This window comes from Lissotriton vulgaris, chromosome 9 (genome assembly GCF_964263255.1).
Source record: "Lissotriton vulgaris chromosome 9, aLisVul1.2, whole genome shotgun sequence".
NCBI classification, from domain to species: Eukaryota; Metazoa; Chordata; class Amphibia; order Caudata; family Salamandridae; genus Lissotriton; species Lissotriton vulgaris.
In genome coordinates, this window is record NC_141697.1 from 570053812 (window position 1) to 570080114 (window position 26303).

At 50.3% G+C, this 26303-nt stretch overlaps 1 protein-coding gene across 1 annotated transcript in view; it reads left to right on the forward strand.

Annotated features, from left to right (window-relative positions):
* The window catches only part of NXF1 (nuclear RNA export factor 1), a 466191-nt gene that overhangs the window by 361488 nt on the left and 78400 nt on the right, over positions 1-26303 (forward strand). Inside the window, exons 15-18 of the mRNA XM_086938121.1 lie at positions 1338-1402; positions 18524-18639; positions 19066-19108; positions 19195-19267. Of these exons, the coding sequence (XP_086794247.1) occupies positions 1338-1402; positions 18524-18639; positions 19066-19108; positions 19195-19267 (297 nt within the window). The remainder of the gene's footprint in view (positions 1-1337; positions 1403-18523; positions 18640-19065; positions 19109-19194; positions 19268-26303) is intronic.

Below are 26303 nucleotides of genomic sequence, written 5' to 3' on the forward strand. Positions count from 1 at the left end.
GAAGCAGGCGGTTGTTCGGATTGGGAAGTCCGACCTCGATGCCCCCAGGTTCAGAGCGGGTCTCTTGGCGGTGGCCGGCTGGATGACAGCCAACTGTCTTCAGCTGAATGCTAAGAAGACTGAGATACTGGTTGTTGGTAAGCATAGCAACATGTGGAGTGATGAGTGGTGGCCTCCAGAGTTAGGTGTTACGCTTACTCCGGTATCAGAGGTAAAAAACCTAGGGGTTTGGTTAGACTCTGCCCTTAGTTTCTGTGCCCATACAAAAAAAAACTGCAGCTACTTGCTTCGGGATCCTTCGAGGACTGAGACCCATTTTGAAGTTCTTTGACGCCCCTACTAGGCAGTTGATCATCCAGGCCACTATTCTGTCTCGGCTCGATTACGCCAGTTCGCTCCTGTTAGGGGCGAATCAGGCGGAAATCGCCCGGATGCAGTGCGTTCAAAATGCTGCGGCCAGAGCTCTGGTGGGGCTACCGAGGTTTTGCTCTGTGAGTGCAACTATTCGGTCTCTTCACTGGCTGCCTATGGCACAAAGGATCGACTTTAAAACTCTCTGTCTTTCCTTTAAGATCCTCAAGTTATCCTCTCTAGATTCTTGAGAATCTTCTTATTCCCTAAGTACCTTCACGCTCCCTGAGATCTGCCTGTCACAATCTGGTGGTAGTGCCTCGGTTCAAGCTGTGTAGAGCTGGAGGTCGGTCCTTCCGGGTTATGGCTGCTAAACTCTGGAACTCTCTTCCGTCCCACATCCGTGCACTTGACGACCTGCTCACATTTAGGAGGGCCATTAAAACTTACTTGTTCCCTAATGTTTTTTAGTCTCTCTCCCTTTCTTGCTTTGGCCCTGCAGTCTGTGTTGTGTTATGTGTTCATTTGCCTGTTCAAAAGCGCCGGGACGCCCCTTTGCTGGGGCAGCTGTGCGCTATAAAAATGTGGTTAACATAACATAACATCAATTTTATGGATTTTGAGGTGGCTACCTCCATCTAAAGATTGACTTTAAATAATTGATGAAAAGGTGTTCTGGGATCCACGCAAATGCATGGAAATATTCTATGTTTATGACTTCAGTGGCAGGATATGTGTGATGCAGAAAAAGGAATAAAAGTAAGTAACTTTTCCTTGTGTGAGTTTGTTCACATGACTACCTTTTGGTGCAGTGATTATGAATATAGAGATTTTATAGCTCCTTTGTCTTGTCTTTCCAGGGAGAGAACAGCATTGTCCTTCATGGGAGGGCCTGGTTTCTGGAAGGGGGGGGGGGGGGGGGGGGGTGTTGAGTTGATGAAAGGAAGAAAGGGCGTGCCTTTTTGACCTTTGAGTTTTTTTTCCAGTGTAAGGAGTACCCTGTATGCCTACTTCAAACACAGCCGAAATGTGAAGAATGAGAAGGATCACAGTAAGTGACAATGTCCTTGTGTCTCCTTCATACCGATGTGGGTTGGGAGTGAGGTGGGTAGGTGTCTGAGAACAGAAAATTACAGAGCGTGATCCCAAGCTCAGTGAATGGATATGTGTTTAAACTGATTTTAACCCCTGTTCGTTGCTTCTCACTCTCCACTGTAATCTAGGCTGTTAATCTAGAATGCCACCGAAACCCTTCACCTGGTCTCATTTTTATGCTCCAAGAGGAGGTTATTGGATCTCTCCTTTGAATCCACTTCTCATTCTGTTGCACTGCTGAGACTAGTCTCCTGCCTCCAGTTCCCACTTCTTACTTTCTCCTACATCCTTTGAGCTTGTTAGAATAAGCACTTAGTAGTCCTTCCATATCACTAGGAATTTAACATAGACTATCTGTTGAAAATGTTGCAAAGAAATAAGGCTCCAGTCCCTCTATGGACTGTCTAGATCATCCCCACCACCCCTATAACGAACTTAAAGCAATGCAACCTTTACTGTAGTTTGTTAGTCTCATCTACACTATTCTAATACTTTATCAGAACTCTTCTTTTTTTTAATATACACTTTTACAGTAAATGTAATTTAATTTTCATTAGGATGGGCGAAGTTGCAAGTAGTCCTCGTCTGGTGTTTTTTTTCTAGTGTAGTTTTCCCAGGAGAACGTCAGCATAGCAGGACTTGCGCATGTGCTCTCAGCACACCCCAATCCTGCCTAAGGTGAGGCCTGTGGTTTACAGCCAAATATCTAGAAAATCTTTGCGATGTCCACAAGGATCTGAAATTATTCTTTCCTGGTGTAAGCTCTTCCTTGGTCACATTGCTTAGTTGATGCCACATTTTCAGCTTTCATGCTGATTCATGTATCTTCTTTTTAATGCTTTTTGGTATCTTCTGTCACCTCGTGGTACCTTTGCAGCAGTCTGATTGCTCCTACTATTACAGCACCCCACTTGGAGGTGCAGCAGGTCGTTTTTAAATTTGTTGAGATCAGAGCTGTGCTGATTATAGAGGATCTCCAAGATGGTCCGCCACCCCTTTTCTGAGTAAGTGTGCCGCCTACCCCCTTAATCCTTATTATTGTGTGACTGGCAGTGTGATTCTAATACACGAACTGGCACATTTATTTTTTACCTGTACCCTTATGAAGAGACTGTCTACTGGGCACTGTTCATAGAATTAAGTGCTTAGCGGTAATAAACAATTATAATGTATCTGGTTAAATGCTTTTTATTTAGATTTCTATTTTTGCTGTACCATTTATCCACCTGTTAAGTAAAGTACTTTGCTTTTTCAAAGTTAAGCACTGCCTGAGTATTGAAATGATTGAGTTTTATTAACAATTTCATATTGAATCTTAGGTTCTAAACCCTCCGCCTCCTTGAATAAGGCTTGCCTTTCATCCTTGCTACTCTGGGCTAGTCAAGTGCCTAAGGTAGTGGCATGACTGTCTGATTGGAGGGCAGGAGTATTGTAACCTTGACTAAACAATTGTACCTGCAGAGCATGCTGCGCAGTAGTTCTTGAATACTAGTGGGCCCCAAGAAAAAGCCTCACACTTATGCACATGCCACCCTCAAGCAGATAGTGCAGTGTGGAACCCAACCTCGTATGCTTTTCTGCTGCTGGTTCTAGAAAGTAGGGAAATTATAAAGAAAAGATTGGAACTACTGTCAGCCTCCATGTAGACTGCATTGTGCACTCTCAATAGGTACGCTTTGGCTATCCTGTGACATCAGAGGGGCTAACAAAAAGGTATGACAAAGAGTACCTCCAACAGCCATGTAGGATTGTTGAACTCACTGTGGCAAAAAACACAGGTTTTCCATAAAATGTACAACGTCAGAGCAGCATAGCTTCACGCAGCAGCCATGAGATTGTCTCAATTGACACGTAACGCCGCCTCAATACTTTGCCCCTAAATAAGACTCTGCGTATACTTGAAAATGGTGCCCTTCCATCTTATAACGAATGGACTTGGGTCATATGAGAATGACCTAACAAAGATTGATAATTGAAAACACCACATTTAAGCTCAATCCTCTTCCTTCAAAGAATTGTATTGATCTTCATTCTGAATTTGGCTAGAGACATTACTAGTCCCATGCGATTGGCATGATAGGCTTGTTATTTTGATGGATTACGCCAAGGACATTGACACCTACAACATGGCACATTGTTCATCCATACACAAACAAAGTAGGCCGCAAGGACCCACATAACATATATTACATGGGAGTCCAAGTCCGCAGATGTTCTTCCTGAGGATTGGCCTAGAGATGCTCGGACTCAAAATAACTGTGATAGACAACTATGTCCATGTCAAAGAGCTGAAAGAGATAATTAGTTATAGATTCCTTACCTTAGAATTACCCCAGGCGTCAGACTGGATCTGGAGAATTTTTTCGTCCGCAGTATTGCGCGTAAATGGGTGGCGTCGGTTGACTCCGCGTACGTCGTTGAAGCCGTGGTCGCTGGAATGACATTGCCGTATCTTCTCGTGCGCTGGCGTCAGTTCTTAATTTTTTTATGCCAGCCAGCGAAGATCTGGAGAGAGCAGTACCCTTAGTCACTTTTTGACTAACTTTTTAGTGACTTTTGTCGACACCTTTTTTTAGTCTTCTCTACTCCTGGTGTATGCAGGGATGTCCAGTCGTCCTCAGCCTGGCTCCAAGACTTGCGACACCTGTCGTTGGATTACTAGCGCTATCCAGTATTGTCACCGAGCAGTGGGTAATCCCTTTGAAGGTCTTCTGGTCCGTGCTCCCTCCACAAGGACAGTTTCTCCTTCGACAGCCCTTTTTGCTGGAGTTCCTATCCGGGAGATCTGCAGGGCAGCGACCTGGAGCAGTACTCATACATTTACAAGACATTACTGCCTGGATTCTTCAACTCAGAGTGACACAGCTGTGGGCCAGGCAGTCCTGAGAATCTTCTTTCATCAAGTGGGGAGCTTTCCCTTTCCTCCCTCATTCTGTCTTTCTGTCTAAACTATTTGCACATTTTTGATCTTCATTTGCTTGTTTCCTATATTTCCTTTTGTTTACAAATGTGTTTTTTTACCATTGATTTTGTGATTATGGTGGATTGTCCACTTCTCTTTTTTAGCTTATTCCTAATGTCTCATGGCTTTCGGTTTTAATATTCAAGAATGGTTAAATAAGGAATCAAGGTTCAAAACATTTGCTCATAACTGCTAGCTACTCTGATTCAAGCATTGGAAACTGTGAAAGTTCCAATACTGGAATAGGAAAACAAGTTACTTACCTGTAACTTTAGTTCTGTAGTAGGTGCTCTCTGTGTATAGTCATAATCTTGTGAATAGTCCCGCCCATGTGCGTGGACCCCCGAGCAATCGAAATAGTCTCTTAAGTTGTCTTCTTCTGCAGTCCTGCATAGACACTTGAGAGAAAATCAAAGACAAATAATGCAGCCTAACAGTATAAGGCTACATTGGCCAGCACTTCATCTCGAAGTGAAAAAGATAGCCAAATAATATTAAATTTTACACACTTTGTAAAGTTTCACACCTAGAGAAACTCCCCTGCACAAAAATCCTTTGTCTTGATAGAGAGGAAGGGTTGGACAGACAAGCCCCATAGGCTGCCATTATGGGTCTGGAAAAGGGATACTGTGCCTTTAAGGAACTCTCCAGAGACACTCGGTATCCCAGGATGCACAGCCGAAGGCCTTTTACTTTCAGTTCTTTTTTAAGGTGTATAAAGCCAGGCCTGTAGCATTCAGTATATTATCGTTTCATCCACCGGGGAGGAGGGCGGGCGCTTATGACTATAACGGAGATACCCCTACTACAGAACTGGAGTTACAGGTCAGAAACTACTCCTTCTGTAGTAGGGGATCTCTGTGTATAGTCATAATCTTGTGAATAGAATGGCAAGCCCATCCCAACAAACCAAACCAGCGGTGGAGGAAACAGACAAAACCCCTACTGTGCAAACCGATTTCTCAACGAAGCCTGCCCAACCTGAGCGTCTGCCCTGGCATCAGAGTCCAGGCAGTAGTGTTTGGCAAAGGAATGGACCGACTTCCAAGTGGCAGCCCTACACATATCTGCAATGGGAACATTACTTAGCAATGCTATTGTAGACGCTTTGCCCCTGGTGGGATGAGCCTTAGGCTTACCTCCTAAGGTCTTGTTAGCCTTTTGGTAACATAGCTGGATACAGGACACAATCCACCTAGAGATGGACTGTTTAGAGGTGGCAATGTGAGAAGTTGGCCTGATATATGATGCTCACTAGTTCTAGTGATCACCTTGTATCATTCCAAACAACCCTTATGGTGATTGGTTGTAAGTCAACCTTATAGACCAGCTATCCTAATGGTAGCATGGACAAAGCAGTCTTAGGCTAAACTCTTTTGGCATGTGAAGCCAGCTGTTTTACCACATATAACCCCATGAATACCAAGTGAAAGGACACCACACAGGTTGTTATGAAAAATAAACAATATATTTATTAATAACAAACACCTCTGAACTCTTTGAGATCAGAGGGCTAAGCACATGACAAGACTCTTAGGAAAAATACGTTTAAGTTGCACGAATTACAATGGTGCCCTAGGGGCACGTCAAACCATATACTAAGTAAGTGGGTTGAGAAAGTTGATAGAAGCAATTAAGCTGTTCTGAGGCTGTAGGATCGCTGGGACTACACTATCCTAACTTTAGGTAAGTAATAGGAGGCCCACGGAACGCGTGTGCAGAGTGTGAACTCGTACGCGAGATGCCTAACAAAGTCAATGGACAGTACAGTTTACGAAAAAGGTAAGTACGGACAGTTCTGACTAGTTGGGACTAAAACGACTGTGAAACTGGACAATAGGAGAGTCAATCCACCGAAATGCTCTTGTTACCTCACCCACGGGCTGCGGGTGCATAGGTGTCAAAGTGTGTCGGGTTTCCGCGTTGAAGTCTATGGAGCCTTGAAGAAAGATGTTGCAGGCGACCAGGAGGAAGCTGTCCGGAGTGATCCAAGGGTGGATCAAGGAAGATGAAGACCTGAAAGCAGAGGGGACAATGTTCAGTCACTAGCCAGTGACTGGAGTGGAACCAGGAAGGAACCAGATGCTGTTGTCGCGATCAGGTGAAGAGTGGACGCTTGAATCTGCAGCCACGTGGACCAGGAGGTGTCTTCGACCAGGATGGAGGCGCGAGCTGTCCCACGCAGGCTCTCGCTGTCGGCGGTGTTGGTTCTGGATTCGGCGTCAACAGGCCTTGGCAAAGGCAACCCACGCGGTGGATGGAAAAGGCGTCTGGTGCGGACCAGGAGGGTCCGGGGTGCTTCTCCTTTGCAGGGAAGCAAGGGCCAGTCTGGAGCAACCAGACCAGCAGTGAAGTTTTCAAGGATCGTCGTCTAGGAGGTCACTAGCCAGCCGGCAAGTGACCAGGCAACGCGTCGAGCAGCAATCAAGCAAAAGGGCCCCACGCAGATCTCGTGGATGCTGGAGTGCTGATCTTCTGTGCAGGAGCTGCTCGGGGCTGGGGCCTCTCAATCCCCAAAGCACTTCGTCGAGGATACCTCCGAAGTCGTGCTGGAAGCGAAGTGCAGTTTCTCCAAGTCCCACGTGTCTCGTCGCACCCACGGATCTCAGCTGTGCTGCAGATGTAGGTTGAGGTCGGAGAGGTCTGGAAGTCCGGGTCTCGTCGGGCTCTGAAGTCTGGATCCACTCGGGAAGACGACAAAGTGAACCGCTGGAACGCTTGATGGTGCCTGCTTGTGCAGGGTGGTCACTCCTTGGCCACAAGGGAGATTTCTTCAGTCTTCTGTGGAGCAGAACGTCGAAGTCCAGAGTTTCTTCTTTGTAGAGTTTCAAATCAGGATAATGTAATTTGGAATGGGACCAGCTCCTACCTTTATTCTCCTAAATGGGGCTGTACTATCACTAGGTCCCTCCTATGGGTGGGACCAGGAAGGAGGATGGTTACACCCCCTATCCTTTGTCCGGTTTCGCGCCTGAGCTGGGGCTGGAGTGCCCCAGCAACTGGTTTGAGCCGGTGTATGCACAGGGCACCTTGTGTGCCCCAGGCATGTCTCATTCCTTTCAGGCCTGTCCTACCCAATACACAAAATCCTGTCTGGGGTGGTGCTAGCACCTCCCAAGGCAGGAAACCCTTTGTCCAGGCCTCCCTCGCTGGAAGGACTCCCAGCAACAGGAGGTCAGACTTGTGTCTGTGGTGGCAGCATCCATTTTGTGATGCTGAGGCTCGAGTTAACTTTAACCGGGGTTCACAGTTACATACATGTTGTGTCCCTCTGAAAGGGTGGAATGCTACCCCCGTCGCCAGAACTGGCGAGGGGGTAGTATTCCAATTCGTATGACACCTTACTCGACATGTTTTGATAATGTTATACCAAAGTTGGCAATAACCGCGAGGATTATAATGCACTTAAGAGTATATGGTATAGCGTTATCATGGAAACAGCTAAAGGACTTGGTTCCGAAAGCTGCAGACAGGCTCAGCTCCGGATAAGGAGAGCAAGAGGATGGATCTGGTGGGGAGAAGGATCGAGCGAAATGCTGCAACCCACTGGCGCATGGCTAATTCCAACGCCCTCTTAAACAGGCACATGTACCAGATCATGGAAGGGCTGGGCCAGTTGGTGAAGGAACTACCCCAGGATGCCAGGCAGAAGGCCGAAAAATTGATCGAAGAAGGGAAGAACGCGGCAAACTCTTGCCTTAAGACGGCCCTGGACGGAGCGGACACCGCCAGCAGGCTCATGATGATGGGTGTCACGGAAAGGAGACACGCCTGGCTCAGGATCTCAGGGTTCAAACCCGAGGTACAACACAGTATCCTGAACACACCGTTCAACGGCGAAACGCTTTTCGGAGCAACGGTTGACGAGAAACTATGCCAACTCAAAAAAGATAACGAGACTGCAAGATCCATGGGGGCATTGCAGTTCAGAGGCAACAGAAGAGGCACCCCGGCACGGAGGCCCGGCGGGAGAGGTGGAAACCAGCCAGGTACATTGCACCAGGCCTTCCAGCAGACGCACCAGGCAGACTCGCAGGCTCAGCAAGGTCACCAGAAGCAGTCCTGGCAATACCAGCCAAGAGGTCAGTCCTTTCGAGGGAGAAATGGCCGTGGCCAGAATAGAAGAGGGGGGCAGCAGCCCACCTCGAAGTGACTTCAGACACCTGCGGGTGCCCGACCACAGAAAAGATCCCAGGGGGCACCACGTGCGAAGGGGTCAGGACAATCTAAAGACCTACGACCACATGACACCAGTGGGTGGAAGATTAAAGTTCTATCTCCAAGAATGGAGAGAAATAACATCAGACAAATGGATCCTAAACATCATCCAATTCGGATACTGCTTGGAGTTGGAGAAAAAGCCAACAAACAGAAAACCAAGGGGGAAGCCACCAGCAAGAGAACAGCTGGCGAGGCTTCAGGAAGAAGTGCAAGAACTTCTACAAAAACAGGCCATAGAAAGAGTTCCCTTCAGGGAAAGGAACAAGGGAATATACTCAACGTACTTCCTAGTACCAAAGGTCGACGACAAGATGAGACCCATCCTAGACCTAAGGTTCCTCAACAAATTCATAAGAACACAAAAGTTCAAAATGACCTCCCTGCAGGAGGTGCTGCCGCAATTGCAGGTCGGAGACTTCATGGTCACGATAGACCTCAAGGACGCCTACTTGCACATCCCAATGAACGAGAAGCACAAGCATATGCTCAGGTTCACAATCGGAGGAGGCCACTACCAGTTCACAACGCTGGCCTTCGGACTGAAATCGGCACTGAGGGTATTCACGAAGTGCCTCGCGGCAGTCGCAGCGCACTTACGAAGACAGGGGATACACGTATACCCTTACCTGGACGACTAGCTGGTGAAAGCAAACTCATACCAGAAGTGCAAGCAGCATGTACATACAGTGACGAGCACGCTCATAGACCTGGGGTTCTCAGTCCATTGGAAGAAATCATCAATGGAGCCAGAGCAAGTGAAAATCTTCCTGGGGGGGGAGATCAACACCTTACAGGGCAAAGTGTTCCCCAGCGAGAAGAGAGCGAAGGCACTGGTCAAGGAAACTCGCCTCTACCGGAAGGGACAAGCTCGGACAGTGAGGACTGCGAGCAAGATCATGGGGATGATGGCATCGTGCATCCACCTGGTGCCGAATGTGCGGCTCCACATGAGGCCCATGCAAGAATGGCTCCAGGAACAATGGTCACAGGCTTCGGGCAGTTGGGAGGATCTTGTGGTGGTGACGCACGCAGTGCAGAAGGAGATGACATGGTGGACCTTGGAGAACTTAACAAGGGGACAGCCTCTAACACTCCCAACTCCGACAGTGACCATCACCACGGACGCATCCCTGAAGGGATGGGGCGCTCACATGGAGGAACTCAAAGTGAGGGGTCTTTGGACGCCAGCAGATGCGACAAAGCACATCAATTACCTCGAATTGAAGACAATCTTCCTTGCACTGAAAGCCTTCCAGACAAGACTGTACGGGCAGAGGGTGTTGCTACAGACAGACAACACCACGGCGATGTTCTACATCAACAAACAGGGTGGAACACAGTCAACAAAGCTTTCGACGCTGGCGCAGGAGATATGGAGGTGGGCCATCTCTCTCCAGATAGACCTGCTAGCCATACACCTACCAGGGAAGGAGAACATTCAGGCAGACTGGCTGAGCAGACAGACCTCGGCATCCCACGAGTGGGAGCTCAATGCTCAGGAGACGAGAAGGCTGTTCAGCAGGTGGGGAACGCCGTCAGTGGACCTGTTTGCAACACGCCAGAATGTGAAATGCCGAAACTTCGCATCCAGACAACACGAAGAAGGGTCCCTTGGGAATGCCCTATGGATAGATTGGTCCGGGAGATTTGCATACGCTTTTCCCCCGATACCACTGATACACAGGGTACTGAGCAAGTGCAGAGCGAGCACCATGACCCTGATACTGGTCGCGCCGCAGTGGGCGAGGCAGACCTGGTACTCGCAGATCATGGAGATGGCACAGTGTGCACCCCACAGATTCAGCAGAAGAAAAGACCTGCTCTCCATGCAGAACGGAGAGGTGCTGCACCCAGAACCAGAGAGCATGAGCCTAGTAGCATGGCTCCTGAGGACATAGAGTTTGCACATTTGAGACTGCCAGAAAGCACCCTCAGGGTCCTTCGGGAGGCACGAAGGCCCAGCACAAGGAAGTGCTATGTCGCAAGTGGAAAAGATTCACGATGTGGTGCAGGAGGGAAAGACTCCACAATAAAATGAAAAAGAACTCCACGGTGCTGAAGTACTTGACACACTTACTGGAGAGAAACCTCAGCTCGTCCTCCTTGAGAGTTCACTTGGCGGCTATAGTGGCCTACACAAGGGGTGAGATGGGCAGAAGCTTCTTCACATCACAGGTTGTAAAGAGGTTCCTGGAAGGAGCGAAGAGGATCGCGCCACCCAAGCGTGTGCCACCACCAGCATGGAACTTAAACGTAGTCCTGACGGAACTCATGAAGGAGCCCTTTGAGCCACTCCACAAAGCCTCCTTGCATATGCTAACTATGAAAACTGCCTTCCTGGTTGCAATAACATCCTTACGCAGAGTGAGCGAGCTGCAAGCGCTAACGCTACAGGAACCCTACTTACAAATACACAATGATAGGGTTGTGATGAGGACCGACCCACACTTCATGCCGAAGGTGGTGTCCAAATTCCACATGAACCAGTCCATATAGATACCGAGTTTTTTCCAAAAACCAACCACTAGCGCAGAGCGAGCTCTGCACACCCTAGACGCCAGAAGGGCGGTCATGCATTACATTGAAAGGACAAAAGGACACAGGAAAACGAAACAGTTCTTTGTGTCGTTCGCCAACAGTTACATGGGCAAAGCAGTAACCAAGAACACTATTGCACGCTGGATCGCGCAAACAATCCAACTCTGCCACAAAAGGGCAGGACAGGAACTGGCAGAGGGGGCGCGTGCCCACTCCACTAGGAAGAAGAGGGCCACAATAGCCTTCCTGGCCAATACACCCATACAAGACATATGCCTGGCGGCAACATGGGCTTCGGTGCACACATTCACGAAGCACTACTGCGTCGATGTTCAGATGAACAAAGAAGCACAAGTCGGACAAAAGGTGCTCCAGCATATATTCAGAAACCAGAGCTCATCTTCCACCCAGCCGCCACAGAAATGAGAAACCGCTACAAAATCTATGCACAGCATAGTGAATCCAGAAAGATTCACGCTGCAAAACGAATAGTTTCTTACCTGTCGGTGTAGTTTTGCAGCTTGAAGATCTTTCTGGATTCACTAGCGAACCCACCCACCTCCGCCAGAAAGATGAGGCTGGAGAGGGAAGAGGTGGTCAAAAAAGAAGGGAGAGAAGTAAGAGACTTTAAGGACAAAGCGGTAGAATTCTCACCTAAATAGAACATTGCCATTACTTCGGAAACGAAAGAAACACAGACAAAAGAATCAGAAGATGGCGCCCAAGAGTGGGAGCTTCCGCAGGAAGCATGCCGACGTCACCGGAAATACACCCGAGGAGGTGTGACGCCGACGCCCACAAGGGCTACAAAAAAAAGAAAAGACTACGAATCTGGACCCAACCACAAGACCGCGGAATATGCACAGCATAGTGAATCCAGAAAGATCTTCAAGCTGCAAAACTACACCGACAGGTAAGAAACTATTCGTTTTGTCTGGTGGCTCCGAGTTGGAGCGCTGAAAAGTTCTCTGAAGAAAACTAACGTGGGCGCACCGGGGTGGGACTTGTGACCTCACTGACGTCATGTACGCGGACGACACATGGGTGGAGTCGTGTGATGGCGCTCTACCCCCCAGGCGCGCAGGGATGCTGTGGCAAAAAGTTTCCGGACCCAGTCTCGCGCTTGGGGATAATTCTATGTGAAAGAATCTGCGGCTAGAATCGTCTCTACCAGATACATCGTTACCGAAGGTAAGTAACTCGTACTTTAGGGAAAGAACACAGGCTCTGGGCACCTGATTGGCAGGAACCCAGGGCACATTAAGTCAAAATGCATCAGAAATCTAGCAAAGGGGGGGGTAACTGCAACAGAAACCCACTTCTTCACAAAGTATTCTTATTTGCAGTCCATTGTTCGTTATCTGAAAGAAACAGGTTAGTGTTAGATTCCTTACCTTAAAATAACCCCAGGCGTCAGACTGGGTCTGGACAGTTTTCGTCAGCAGTACCCCTGTGCGTCGGTAGGCATAGTCTGCGGCTCCGTGTCGGTCGTCGGCGTCGTGATCGCCGGGATGATTTCGTCGGAGTACTTAGACGCCGCTCTCGCGCGCTGACGTCAGTTCTTTTTTTTTTCCGCGCCAGCAAGCGCAGATCCAGGAACAGCAGTCCTCTAGTCATTTTTTTTTACTAACTTTTTTGATCTATTTTGATCTTTTCGAGTCGACCTTGGACTCGCGGTGCCTGGTTTTAAACCTTGCGAGGACTGTCACCGCCTGATGTCGGTGACCGACCCCCACCGTCTGTGCCTTTATTGCCTCGGGGTTGACCATGATGACAAGTTGTGCCCCGACTGCCGGGCCTTGACCTCGAAGGCTAGAGGGGAGCGGTCCCGTAAGCTGCTCGAGCTCCGGCAGTCGGCTCTGCACCGCTCGAGGTCCCGGTCGAGGAGGAAGTCGAGGGACCGGTTGCGGAGCCGCAGTCATCGCCGCTCGACGAGTCACCACCACTCGTCGGGCTCCAAGTCCTCAGGTAAGTCGAGGCATTCGAAAAAGAAGACGAAGAGGTGTCATCGCTCTTCCGACTCCCCCCGCCCCCCCTCCCCCCGACGTGTCCAGTATTTCGGGCGACACCGCCCGCGCGTCTCCCTCGAAGCCGCAGGCGTCGCGTCCAGCTCCATACCCGCCGGTTCCTGGGCTGCACGCGACGCTGGAGGAGATAAGTGCTTTCCACGCGGCCATGAGGTCGCACTTCCCTCCGTCAGAACCTGCCGAGGCGCCATCGGGCTCCGTGGGTCCGACTAGGAAACCTAGCGGGCCGGCGGCTCCGGCCTCGGCGCCGTCGTCTACTCCGGCCCCGACACCGCGGGGCCCTGCAGGATCCAAGCCTTGATCCGGGTCGTCGCCAGTCGACCTCACGACTCCGCTGGCGCCGACCCCAAGGGTGTTGCTCCCGGCGCCGTCCTCGGACGAAGTCGACCCCAGTTTCAGCCCCAGTCCGGGTCCTGGCGTCGGACCGGCGCCGCTCGGCGCCGTCTCCGACGTCGATGGGTGAGGCCTTAACCTACAACCCGGCTCCATCATTTTTGCCTGTTTTTCAGGAGATGGAGGACTGGGAGGAGTCTGAGGACCCTCTGGCCCAGCAGGGCCAGTTGAGCCAGGACTGGGCAGAAGAGTTGGGGGAGGCCAGTGGTCTGGACACTTCGCCCAACACTGGATTCGTCTCTCCTCCCTCCGTGGCTTCTGAGAAGGGGGCTGCTTACAGCGTGGTGTTGAACAGGGCAGCCAAGGCCTTGGTTCTTGAGCTCCCTGTTCTGGCCGCGAGGACTCACCTCCTCACTGAGGTGCTCAAACCACAGGCAAGCTCCTTGGAGCCTCTACTGCCGTTTAACAAAGCCCTCACCGACATTCTGATGGGCACCTGGTTCAAGCCCTCCGCAGGCCTCCCTGTGGATCGGAACGTGGCTAGACGCTACCGCCCGGCCTCGGGCGACCCCTGCTTTCTGTCCACCCTCCCCACCCCCGAGAGCCTAGTAATTCATGCCTCTACGTCCCAGACGGCATCCCCTACCTCTCCACCGGATCGGGAATCCAAAAGGTATGATCAGTTTGGGAAGAAACTGTTCGCCTCTCTGAGTTTTGGGCTGCGGTCTGTCAACACCGCTTGCCTTTTGCGCCGTTACACCCACTCTCTGTGGGATACGGTTACCGACGTGCTGCCACAGTGTTCGGAGGAGGCCCGAATGTGGCTCGCCCAAGCCCTGGCGGAGGGGTGGGATGCAGCACGGTACTCGATCAGGTTTGGACTTGACACCACGGACTCGCTGGGTAGGGCGTTTGCAAAGACAGTGGCGGTTCGCCGCCACGCCTGGCTGAGGTCCGCCAACTTTTCGGGGGATGTCCAGGCCACGCTCATGGACATGCCCTTCGATGGCCGTTGCCTCTTTGGCGACAAAGCGGATAGTGCGCTGGAGCGTTTTAAGGACTCCAGGGCTATGGCCAAGTCCATGGGCCTAGGCCAACGCCAGCAAACTTCCTCTTTTCGCCCCTTTCGTGGCCAAGGAAGGGGTGCCCCCACACTTCCAGCAAGCCACAGGCCGCAGAACCAGTCTCAACGCGGTCGCGAATGTGGTTACCGCTGTGGCTGTTCTGGGGGACACCGACAAGGTCAGTCCACACCCGCTCCCACTCCCGCTGCATCTGCCTCTAAGCCTTCCTAGTCTGGCATTTCAGGCCCATTCAACGCCAGTGGGGGGCAGGGTTCGCCATCACCTCCTCCACTGGCGCACCATCAAGTCGGACAGTTGGGTGCTGCAAATCGTCCGAAGGGGCTACTCCCTCCCCTTCGAAGCGACCCCTCCTGCCATGCCACCGCAGTACCACCGCATGCCGGGTGATCACTTGCAACTTATGCAGGAGGAAGTTGTGGCCCTCTTGTCCAAGGGAGCCATTGAGCGCGTTCTTGGGCCTTAAGTAGGACGTGGTTGCTATTCCCACTACTTTGTAGTACCCAAGAAGGGCAAAGGAGGCCTACGCCCTATCTTGGACCTACGGAGCGTCAACGGCTTCCTCCGGAAGGAGAAGTTCAAGATGCTGACTTTGGCTCAGGTCCTAGCTGCCCTGGACCCGGGAGACTGGATGGTGGCGTTGGACTTGCAGGATACATATTTTCACATCCCCGTCCTGCCGGCCCACCGGAGCTACCTGCGGTTCACGGTAGGCTTCGAGCACTTTCAGTTTACCGTGCTCCCATTCGGCCTTACCAGCGCCCCTCGGGTGTTCACGAAAGTGATGGCGGTGGTCGCAGCTCATCTGCCCAGATCAGGGGTTTCAGTCTTCCCCTCTCTCGACGACTGGTTGTTGAAGGCAGGCTCGCCCCAGACAGTCATCTCCCACCTCCAGACTACGGCTGACCTCCTGCACTCCCTAGGGTTCTCCATCAACGTGCCGAAGTCACACCTGTGCCCCTCTCAGAAGCTTCTTTTCATCTGAGCGGTTCTAGACTCTGCGCAGTTTCGGGTTTATCCCCCCGGACAGCGGGTTCGGTATATTCAGGCTCTGATTCGATCTTTCAGCCTTTATCCCGAGTTTCAGTCAGGTTGATTCTGCGGCTCCTGGGGCTGATGGCCTCCTGCATCCTTCTGGTGCATCACGCCAGGTGGCGGATGTGGGCTCTGCTGTGGGACCTGAAGTTTCAGTGGGCACAACATCAGGGAAACCTGTCCAACCACGTCCTGATCTCGGAGGGCACTGCAATTCAGTTACAGTGGTGGCTCCCGAACCGCGATTGGGTCAGCGGCAGATCCCTCTCCCTAACCCGAGCACATAGTGGTGACAGATGCGTCCCTCTTGGGATGGGGGGGGGGGGCCACATGGGAGAGGGGAAGATCAGGGGCCTCTGGTCTCCGGCGGAGTCCCAGCTCCATATCAACCTTCTGGTGCTGCGGGCGATCCGACTTGCACTGAAGGCATTTCTTCCCTCTGTCTGGGGAAGTGTAGTGCAGGTGTTCACGGACAACACTACCGCCATGTGGTACTGCAACAAACAAGGCGGGGTGGGGCCTTTGTCAGGAGGCTCTTCGCCTCTGGCAATGGCTGGAACACCAGGGCGTCACCCTGGTGGTTCAACACCTGGCAGGTTCTCTGAACGCCAGGGCGGACAAACTCAGCCGCCGGTGCATGATGGATCACGAATGGCGTCTGAACTCTGGCGTGGCGCACGGTCTCTTTCAGCAGTGGGGAGAACCTTGGTTAGATCTATTCGCCACCGAACAGAACGTGCAATGTCATCAGTTCTGCGCGTTGGAATTTCCAAGGCGGCACTCGCTCGGAGACGCTTTTCGTCGCGAGAGGAGCTGCGGTCTGTTGTACGCCTTTCCGCCTATACCACTTCTGGTATCCCGAGCTACTCAGTATGTCAGTCGATCCCTCGGTACGTCTGCCTCTTCAGGAGGACCTTCTGTCGCAGCAGCAGGGGACGGTCCTCCACCCGAACCTGTCCAGTCTCCACCTCCATGCTTGGAGATTGAGCGGCGACAGTTGAGGCCATTTGACTTGCCTCCTGAAGTCTGTAACATCATTCTGGCAGCCAGGCGTTCCTCCACAAAGTCGGTAAACGCCTGCAGGTGGAACAGATTTGTGGCATGGTGCACAGCAAAGGCTGTGGATCCTCTCTCTACCCCTCTTTCTGAGGTTTTTCTCTTCCTCCTTTCTCTTGCCCAGCAGGGCTCTGCTCTGGGCACTATCAAGGGCTACCTTTCTGCCCTTTCAGCCTTTCTAAGGCTGCCTGATCAACCATCTTTGTTCAAGTGCCCTGTTGTTAATCGATTCCTGAAAGGCATTACACACACGTTTCCACCTGTTCCCTTCGTGATGCCTCAGTGGGACTTGAACCTGGTTCTTACTTTCCTGATGTGCGCTCCCTTTGAGCCACTTCACAACTGTCCTATCCGCCTTCTTACCTTGAAGACTGCCTTCCTGGTTGCCATCACCTCTGCCAGGAGAGTGAGTGAGCTCCAGGCTCTATCCTCTAAACCTCCTTTCCTTTCGGTCCATCCGGACAACGTTGTGTTGCGGACAAGGCCCTCTTTCCTGCCAAAGGTAGTCACAGCCTTCCACATCGGGCAGTCAATCACCTTGCCCACCTTCCTTCCGCCTCCCTCGAAAGAGGAAGAGAGGCTCCACCGTCTGGACCCAAAACGTGCGCTCTCTTACTATCTGGATCACACACGCCAGTTCCGGGTGGATGACCAACTCTTTGTTGGTTACGTGGGCGCTAAGAAGGGAAAGGTGGTGCACAAGCGGACCATCTCGCGGTGGATCATCTTGTGTATCCAGGCGTGTTACTCCTTGGCTAAGAAGGAACCCCCTGTTGGACTAAGGGCTCATTCCACTCGGGCCATGGCAAATACAACTGCCCTGGGCCGAGGAGTGCCCTTGCAGGACATTTGCCAGGCAGCTACGTGGGTCTTGCTGCACACGTTTGCAAGACACTATTGCCTGGTCAGCCAAGTCCGGAGGGATGGCTTCTTTGGCCGTTCTGTCCTCCAGGACTTTCTGGTCTGATTATTGGTTTGCAGACCCACCACCGGGGTTGGTATTGCTGGGGTATCTATTCTAAGGTAAGGAATCTATCACTAACGTGTCTCTTTCAGATGCACAAGTTACTACTTGTGTAACGTTATATCTGTAAGAGACATTAGTTAGTGATAGATTCCTTACCGACCCACCCATCCTCCCCGTTCTGCGAACCGATATCTAGGGTTAAGGTCATCCCCTTTCAGGGCCCTAGTTTCAATGGCACCAGTGTTGGTTTTTAGCATAGCTCTGCGTTTCTGGCGCGGAAAAGCTATGTCTAAGAACTGACGTCAGCACGCGGAGGCGGCGTCTAAGTACTCCGACGTCATCACGACGCAGACGATAGACGCGGAGACGCAGACGACCCTACCGACGCGCAAGGGTGCTGCTACGCAAAAATTTCCGGATCCAGTCTGACGCCTGGGGATATTCTAAGGTAAGGAATCTATCACTAACTAATGTCTCTTACAGATATATTGTTACACAAGTAGTAACTTGTGCATATAGAGCCAGCTTCCTACAATGTGTCTTAGAGGTACATCGTTACCCGAGGTAAGTAACTTGTTCATTTTGAGTCGGTGTGTTTCTGTAGCTTCTTTGTCGATATCTTTCTTTGATGTAATGGTCACATCTCTCCTCCCCCTTTTCTGATTATATTCTTTCTTTACTACCTTTCTCATGCTCTAAATAAGCATCATAGATTACCCATTGAGACGTGTTCTGTAGCCTCTGATATCCTAATAGATGGCTAAAAGTTCTGAAGTCAGGAAATACTTTAATCAAGTGATGCTTACTTTGAAACATACCAGTGTCCATTGAATATTTACAATCTCATCTCTTGCAGTTATGAGATTCAAACTACTGAAGCATACTAGGCTCAATGTTGTGGCCTTCCTGAATGCGCTGCCGAAAACTCTGCATGACATCAATTCCTTTGTGATCGACATCACCGCTCAGACAGTGAGTCTCTTTGAAAAACCCTCTATCAAACACAACCTTTGTGTTTCTTTTATGAATGAGCTTCAATCATCACATGCCCTCACTTCTTGTTTTTCCTAGACTTCGCCACTTAATCTGTCCATTATCTAGCACATTTGGTCTCCAGCACCGTTCATGCCCCTTTGCTTTGTTGCTTTCTGCCTTTTTCCTTCCCTCTCTATAGGTCTAATTTTTCCTCTCCTGTGTTAACGCTTCTCTCTCTCCATGTGCCCTCTGCCCTCTGTGAGCTTTTCTTCTACTTTGTCCCCTCCCGCTCTTATCCTTCTCACCCTCTGTTCTGTTTCCATTGTTCTTATTTTGCTTTCTTCCTAATTCACCCCCTCTGTCCATGTTTTTCACCTCTCTTCTGTTTCTAGTGTATCCAATATTGTGCTTTTTTCCCCTCAGAACACTCTCTTGTGCTTCGCTGTTCATGGGATATTCCAGGAGGGTAAGCATTTCAAGTCCTCTGCAATTGTGTGAACTAAACTCTGTTGTTTCTCTTCTTAATTTTGTTTTTTTGTTTTGTTTGTATAGTTGATGGGAAATTTCGATACTCCAAGAGGGCTTTCAACAGGGTTTTTATCGCAGTACCTGCTTCAAACGCTGGGTAAGGTTACAGCTATTCTTTGTAAAGGCAGTAGTCAGACACTTGTCTTTTGTAGATGTCAACAGGGCTATGGAACTGAAGCCTGCAGACTACTCGTACTGACAGTTACTTTTAGATATTATTACTCGTAGATATAGCCCGAGGTGCACCAGCACAGTGTGCACACTGAACTATATCACTCACTACCCCACACACTAATTCAGTCTTTCACAGCAGTTGATCGGGGGCCAGAGAACTCTTACTTGAAAAAGATATGACCCCAAGCATGATGTATTAGAACATGGAGTCCAGTTGTCGGTGTTATCCAGTGAGGAGGCATTCTGCTGATTTCTTGAACCTTTGGGTTTCGTAGAGCTTTGCAATTATTTGTTTACTTTAGCTAATCAATAGAGGAATGGTGTGAGACAGAAGAATATAGTATATTTAGAGTGAAGTGGTCAGTCTTTGCCTTTAATAGTATAAGCTGGGCAGGTCCTTGGGTTGAAGACCCTACTGTGTAGTTGCCAGAAATCAATCCCAAAAATCCAGCCTCTGTGACGTCACCTTCAGAAAGCTTCTCAAAAATAGCCCTTTAAAAGTCAGCTGTAAGCACTTTCCCAGCTAAATTTTAAAAGGGCTTTTTGGGAAGCTTCCTGTTTGGACAGAGACTGATAGAGACACAGAGACAGACAGAGGCGACAAAGGCGGAGACAGAGCGACAGATAGTGAGATAGAGACCGTGACAGACAGAGATAGAGACCGTGACAGACAGAGATAGAGACCGTGACAGACAGAGATAGAGACCGTGACAGACAGAGATAGAGACCGTGACAGACAGAGATAGAGACCGTGACAGACAGAGATGGAGACCGTGACAGACCGAGATGGAGACCGTGACAGACCGAGAGATGGAGACCGTGACAGACCGAGAGATGGAGACCGTGACAGACCGAGAGATGGAGACCGTGACAGACCGAGAGATGGAGACCGTGACAGACCGAGAGATGGAGACCGTGACAGACCGAGAGATGGAGACCGTGACAGACCGAGAGATGGAGACCGTGACAGACCGAGAGATGGAGACCGTGACAGACCGAGAGATGGAGACCGTGACAGACCGAGAGATGGAGACCGTGACAGACCGAGAGATGGAGACCGTGACAGACCGAGAGATGGAGACCGTGACAGACCGAGAGATGGAGACCGTGACAGACCGAGAGATGGAGACCGTGACAGACCGAGAGAGGGAGACCGTGACAGACCGAGAGATGGAGACCGTGACAGACCGAGAGATGGAGACCGTGACAGACCGGGAGATGGAGACCGGGACAGACCGGGAGATGGAGACCGGGACAGACCGGGAGATGGAGACCGGGACAGACCGGGAGATGGAGACCGGGACAGACGGAGATGGAGACCGGGACAGACGGAGATTGTCACTCTCCATGGTCACTCTCCAATAGGTCCTACCGTTGCTCCAACAAGGCGATTTCCTTGCCACTCTAGATCTCAAGGACGCCAACTTCCACATTCCTATTCATCCTGCTCACAGGAAATATTTTACGGTTTGTAGTGGACGGACACCACTGTGTCCGTTTCTTGGCAGGTTGAGGACCAGTGTTGCAGCAGCTTTCTGGATGTTCTGTAGCTTGCGGGTGAGATTTTTGTTTATTTTGGTGTAGAGTGCGTTGCCGTAGTCTAGTCTGCTGGTGACCAGGGGGTGAGTGGCGATCTTTCTGTGTTCAAGGGGGATCCATTTGAAGGTCTTCCGTAGGAGGTGGAGGGTGTGGAAGCAGGAGGACGAGGCAAACTCACAAACAGGTGATGCCCCTCAGCCTGACAAAAAATCTAAATTATTGGACGCATCTGGGAAACGAGTAGCGTCACTAGCGACAAATTACTGGCGTAGTGCCAACACCCAAGCTTTGCTGGCCAGATATGACAGGGCGCATTATGATGAAATGGAGACATTGATGCAACATCTCTCAGACTAATATAAGACGAAAGCTAATGACCTCATACAAGAGGGAAAGCTTATCACGAACACTTCTTTTAAAGGAGCCCTGGATGCAGAAGACACAGCATCCCGTGCCATTAATACAAGCGTATTGCTGCGCAGACACGCATGGCTCCGTATATCAGGGTTCAAACAAGAGGTACAGTCTCAGATTCTTAATCAACTGTTTGATAAAGAACATTTATTTGGGCCTACCATAAACACATCATTGGAAAACATGAAAAAAGATACAGAAACAGCCAAGTCCATGGGGTCCTTACAGTTAACCAACAGAAGTTTCTTTTGTCGCTCCTTTTATAGGGACGCCTCCAAATCCATTGGTACAGACAACACATCTTCTACCTACAAGAGCCCCACTCAAACTTCCTCAAATAAAGCATATTTTAGAGGGGGGGTACAGAGGAAATAATAAACAAGGATGAGGCAGCAGTAATAACACCCGTGCCTCTCTAGCACAAAACAGTGACAACCCCTCTCCCCCCCAAAACATTCCACTCCAGTCGGGGGAAGACTGTCACAGTTCCTACCTGTCTGGAATTCAATCACCACAGACAGGTGGGTAAGACAAATTATCTTGTATGGTTACAGCCTGGAACTCACCTCTAATCCTCCACACATACTACCCAGACAGCGTCCCATGTCCACGGAACAGGAACATGTCACGCTTCTAAAACCGGAGGTTCTCTCTCTCTTACAAAAACACGAATTAGAACCAGTTCCCATACAACATCAAGGCACAGGGGTTTACTCCTTTACTTTTTAATCTAAAAAAAGGACGGTACTCTGAGGCCGATATTAGACCTCAGACAGTTAAACCTGTATATACAATCCGACCACTTTCACATGGCCACTCTTCAGCAGGTCCTCCCATTGCTCCAACATGGCGATTTCCTTGCCACCCTAGATCTCAAGGATGCCTACTTCCACATTCCTATTCATCCTGCTCACAGGCAATATCTACTGGTTGTAGTGGACGGTCAGCTCTATCAATTTTAAAGTACTTCCCTTCGGAGTAACTACAGCACCCAGAGTTTTCACAAAATGCCTCGCTGTAGTAGCGGCTCACTTGAGAAGACAACACATTCATGTGTTTCCCTACCTCGACGAGCGATTGTGTGCACCACACACACAAAACAATACAGCTGCTCCACGACTTAGGATTTACAATAAACCTCACCAAGTCACATCTTCAACTAACCCCCACACAGCAGTATCTAGGCGCCACAATAGATACTTCAAAAGGCCTTGCGTATCCCAATCCAGTCAGGATAGCCACCATGTAAACACTCATTACAAAATGTCAACCTCAATTCTCACTACCAGCTCGAGTGTTTATGCAACTACTAGGGATGATGGCCTCTTGCATTTTAATAGTACCTCATGCAAGACTCTAAATGCGTCCGTTACAGGAATGTTTGGCACATCAGTGGAACCAGGCTCAAGGTCAACTTACAGATCTGGTGTTGGTAGACAGCTGCACACATCGCTCTCTGCAGTGGTGGAGCACACAAAAACGTTCCAAAGGGCGGCCGTTCCTAGACCCGGTCCCACAGATAGTACTCACAACAGACGCATCGTTCACCGACTGGGGAGCTAATCTCCTAAACCATACCATTCAGGGTAGGTGGACCCATCAGCAAAAAAAGCTCCACATCAATCACCTCAAATTACTAGCGATTTTTCTGGCATTAAAAGCTTCTGTAGTAGGGGATCTCTGTGTTTAGTCATAATCTGTGAATAGTGCCGCCCATGTGCGTGGACCCCGGAGCATTCGAAATAGTCTCCTAAGTTGTCCTCTTATGCAGCCCTGCATAGACAAATAATGCAGCCTACAATTAACAAAGGCTACACTGGCCAGCACTTCATCTTGAAGTGAAAAGGATGGCCAAATAATATTAAAATTTACACATCTTGATAAGTTTCACACATAGAGAAAACACCCCTTCACAAAAATCCTTTGTCATGATAGGAAGGGTTGGACAGACAAGCCCCATAGGCTGCCATTATGTGTCTGGGAAAGGGATACCGTGCCTTTAAGGAACCCTCCAGAGACCCTCGGTTTCCCATGATACATAGACAAAGGCAAGTTACTTTCAGTTCTTTTTTCCGGCTCCTGCTAGCAGGAACCTGGAGCATTGTATTATTTCTTAAAATTTTGGAGCTTTTTTGAAAGTTTTAGTATTTCATTCGACGTCTGGGGCCTTTCTCTTCTATTTGCTGTCTTTTTTTGAGCAGCTAAGCCACCTATTTCTGGTCAAAATGCCAGCTTTAATTGACAAGTGCCCTGAGTGTGCCAGGAAGAAGGCCACATCAGACTCACACAGGGTTTGCATACTCTGCCTTCCATCTTCTCATGTTCCTGACTCCTATGTCATCTGCAAGTCATTCTCCAGGAGGACCCTGCGTGACGGGGAGAAGATCCGTCTTCAAGGCCTGGAGCAGAGGAGACATCAGGATGCAGTTGGGACCTCTGGGCATGGAGGGAATCTTTCAACTTCCACTACCCATGCATCGGCCTCTGGGGGGCTCCCCAGTAACAAGAAGGCCCAGAAATTGCAGCGGTCCCGGTCGATGGCCATGCCGTCGACGTCGAAAGGTATGACGACAATATGCTTCCCGTCGAGAGGGAAGTCGGCGTCAAGAGGGAAGTCTGTGTCGAGAGGGAGCTCTGCATCGAGAAGCCTGGGGGGGGAGGGGAGATGGGAGAGGAGAGGGGGCGAGGCAGGAGGGCTGGTTTCACTGGCTTGTGAACACAAAATGGTGGCTGGTGGTGCACTGTTTTAACATACAGATCAAAGGAGAAATTTGGAGGGAAAACAGATTTGTCACCAAGGAATGAGAGGGATAAACTACAGAGGTTGGACTTCAAATCCCACAATTCAACACGTTAAATGTGAGCTATCATGGGCAGGGAAAAACCACAAGTTTAAAGCATAAAACAGGTGACAAAATAGGCAGTCACAGGCAGGTCAAAACTACAATTTTAAGTTGTAACCACCACAGGCAAAGACAGTAATCACAGAAAGGGAAAATCGTTTTTTAAACAACTTTTTTGTTTTGGGAAGAGACGGCACTAGTCTGTCTCCTTAGCACTTCCTGTATGTAGGAACTGGGGTCAGCAGTTCCCCGGGGGTAGCCTGGCTCGAGCGGGTAGGCACCCAAAAGCTTAGGTGTAAAGTGACTACACAGCACACGCATCCACTGAGACAATAAATGCACACACAGACTGAGACCACACCAGTATTGTTGATTCAAATAAGTAAGTTTTATCTAAGATCAAGATCAGGGCAATCAAAAATCACAGTAGTAATAACTTATTATAGTCCCTTAAAAGCACAGGTGTTTCATCACTCGGCCATAAATACTTAAATAAATAAATATTAAATAACCGTAGGCCTGGCAACAGCCTTGCTCCTAGTCAGCACCTGCAAGGAATTCTTCATAAATACATTTAAATCACATTGCATTAAGCATCCATAACCATTTCCTTATGTAAGCAACCATTTCACTTAGTGACTAACGGCATCCAGGAAACTTTGCATTAGACAAAAGTAAACCGACCATTAAGTAGGAGTAAAACATTTCATGAGGATTATAAAGGGTCGTTCAGCAGAGGTAACCACTTCCTCTAGGTAGGGCAAACAGTTCATTAGGCCACATTAAGCAAGGCATTAGGCAAAGATAAACATTTTGTATATACCGGCTACATTAGCCATTACCATACTCCTAGCAGGGGTGTTCTCCTCTGGCTTAAAAGTTACTAGGTAGCAGATTATGTGAAAATTAGCCTTAACTTTCACTCACTGTGCGCTAAGTTTAACATGAAACCTGAAATGTTTCTTCTCTTATTTTTTATCTCCTTTGGAAAAAAGATAATCACTTTGTTTTTTTCAATCAATTTTGACTTTTTATTGACTTGTTTTTCTTTTCTTTTTTCATTTAAAAGTTACTAGGGCCTCCCCAATGCCAGGGTAAGCTTAGGGGCCTGGCATTCCTGCAGTGACCCTTCCACAACAATGGGGGGCCGACGGGGCCCAACACAGTCTCCCGCGGGGAGGGGCGATCTCGGGGCCTCCCCGGGGGGTGGGGGGGTTTACCTCTTTCCTTCGGCCCTTTCGAAGGTTCGGTTGCTGGAGGGGGCTCCTGCCCTCCTCGAAGCCCTCCGGAGTGTCTCACTGATGGGGCCGGCTACGGGGCACCGCAGGAATGCACTGGGCCCCGCGCCGATGCTAGGGCCGGCCCCGAGGGTGTAGATAGGCGGAGGGGGCTCCTTTGCTCCTCGGAGCCCTCCGCAGGGTCGCGTCCTGTTCTCGGGCCCACGAGCATGTCAGAGGCCCGGGAACCAATTGGCCTGAAGGCGCGCTGGAGGCAGGGCCTGGGATCCAATGAGGGCGGAGGTGCTCCCGCAGCCGCCTATGGCAGCGCGGCCTGCGGGGGCACAACGCTGCTGGCCAATCCGAGCGCGGCGGGGGCGGAGTTACTTCCAACGCCCCCGTCACTTGAGGAGAGTTTCAGGCTTCGGGCCTAGCAAGGCCGACTGCGGCCTGTCAGGAATTCGTGGCGGCCCTCTCCTGGCTCCGGGGGCCGCCGAGGGGGGTGAGAGGCAGCGCTGGCGTCCCTGGGATCGCGCTGGGCCGCAACAACGAAGGCGAGGCCCACAGAGCTCCTGGACTTGGTGCGGTGAGTTGTGTGGCTCCCTCGGTGATCAAGCGCGTCAGGGGGCCAGCTGGGAAGCGCCTAGCAGTGGAGGCGCCCAGTCCTCGCGGCGCTTTGGGGACAATCACCACAGCGCCTCGGCCAGCAACAGGAGACAGGAATCTAGCGCTCCTCAGGGGCCCAGCGCTTGAGCAGGATAAGCAGTCCCAGTTCAGGCAGGTCAGCGTTCTAGCGCCAAGGGGGGGGAGAGCGCTTCACAGGTAGCCCATTTCACTTCAGGTTCAGGCTGGCTAACAGCTCAGGCAGAGTAGGACAGCAGAAGGGATAAGGCAGGACAGTGCAGGAGCCCCAGGTTACGGCAGAAGGGTGCAGAGGTGACACAGC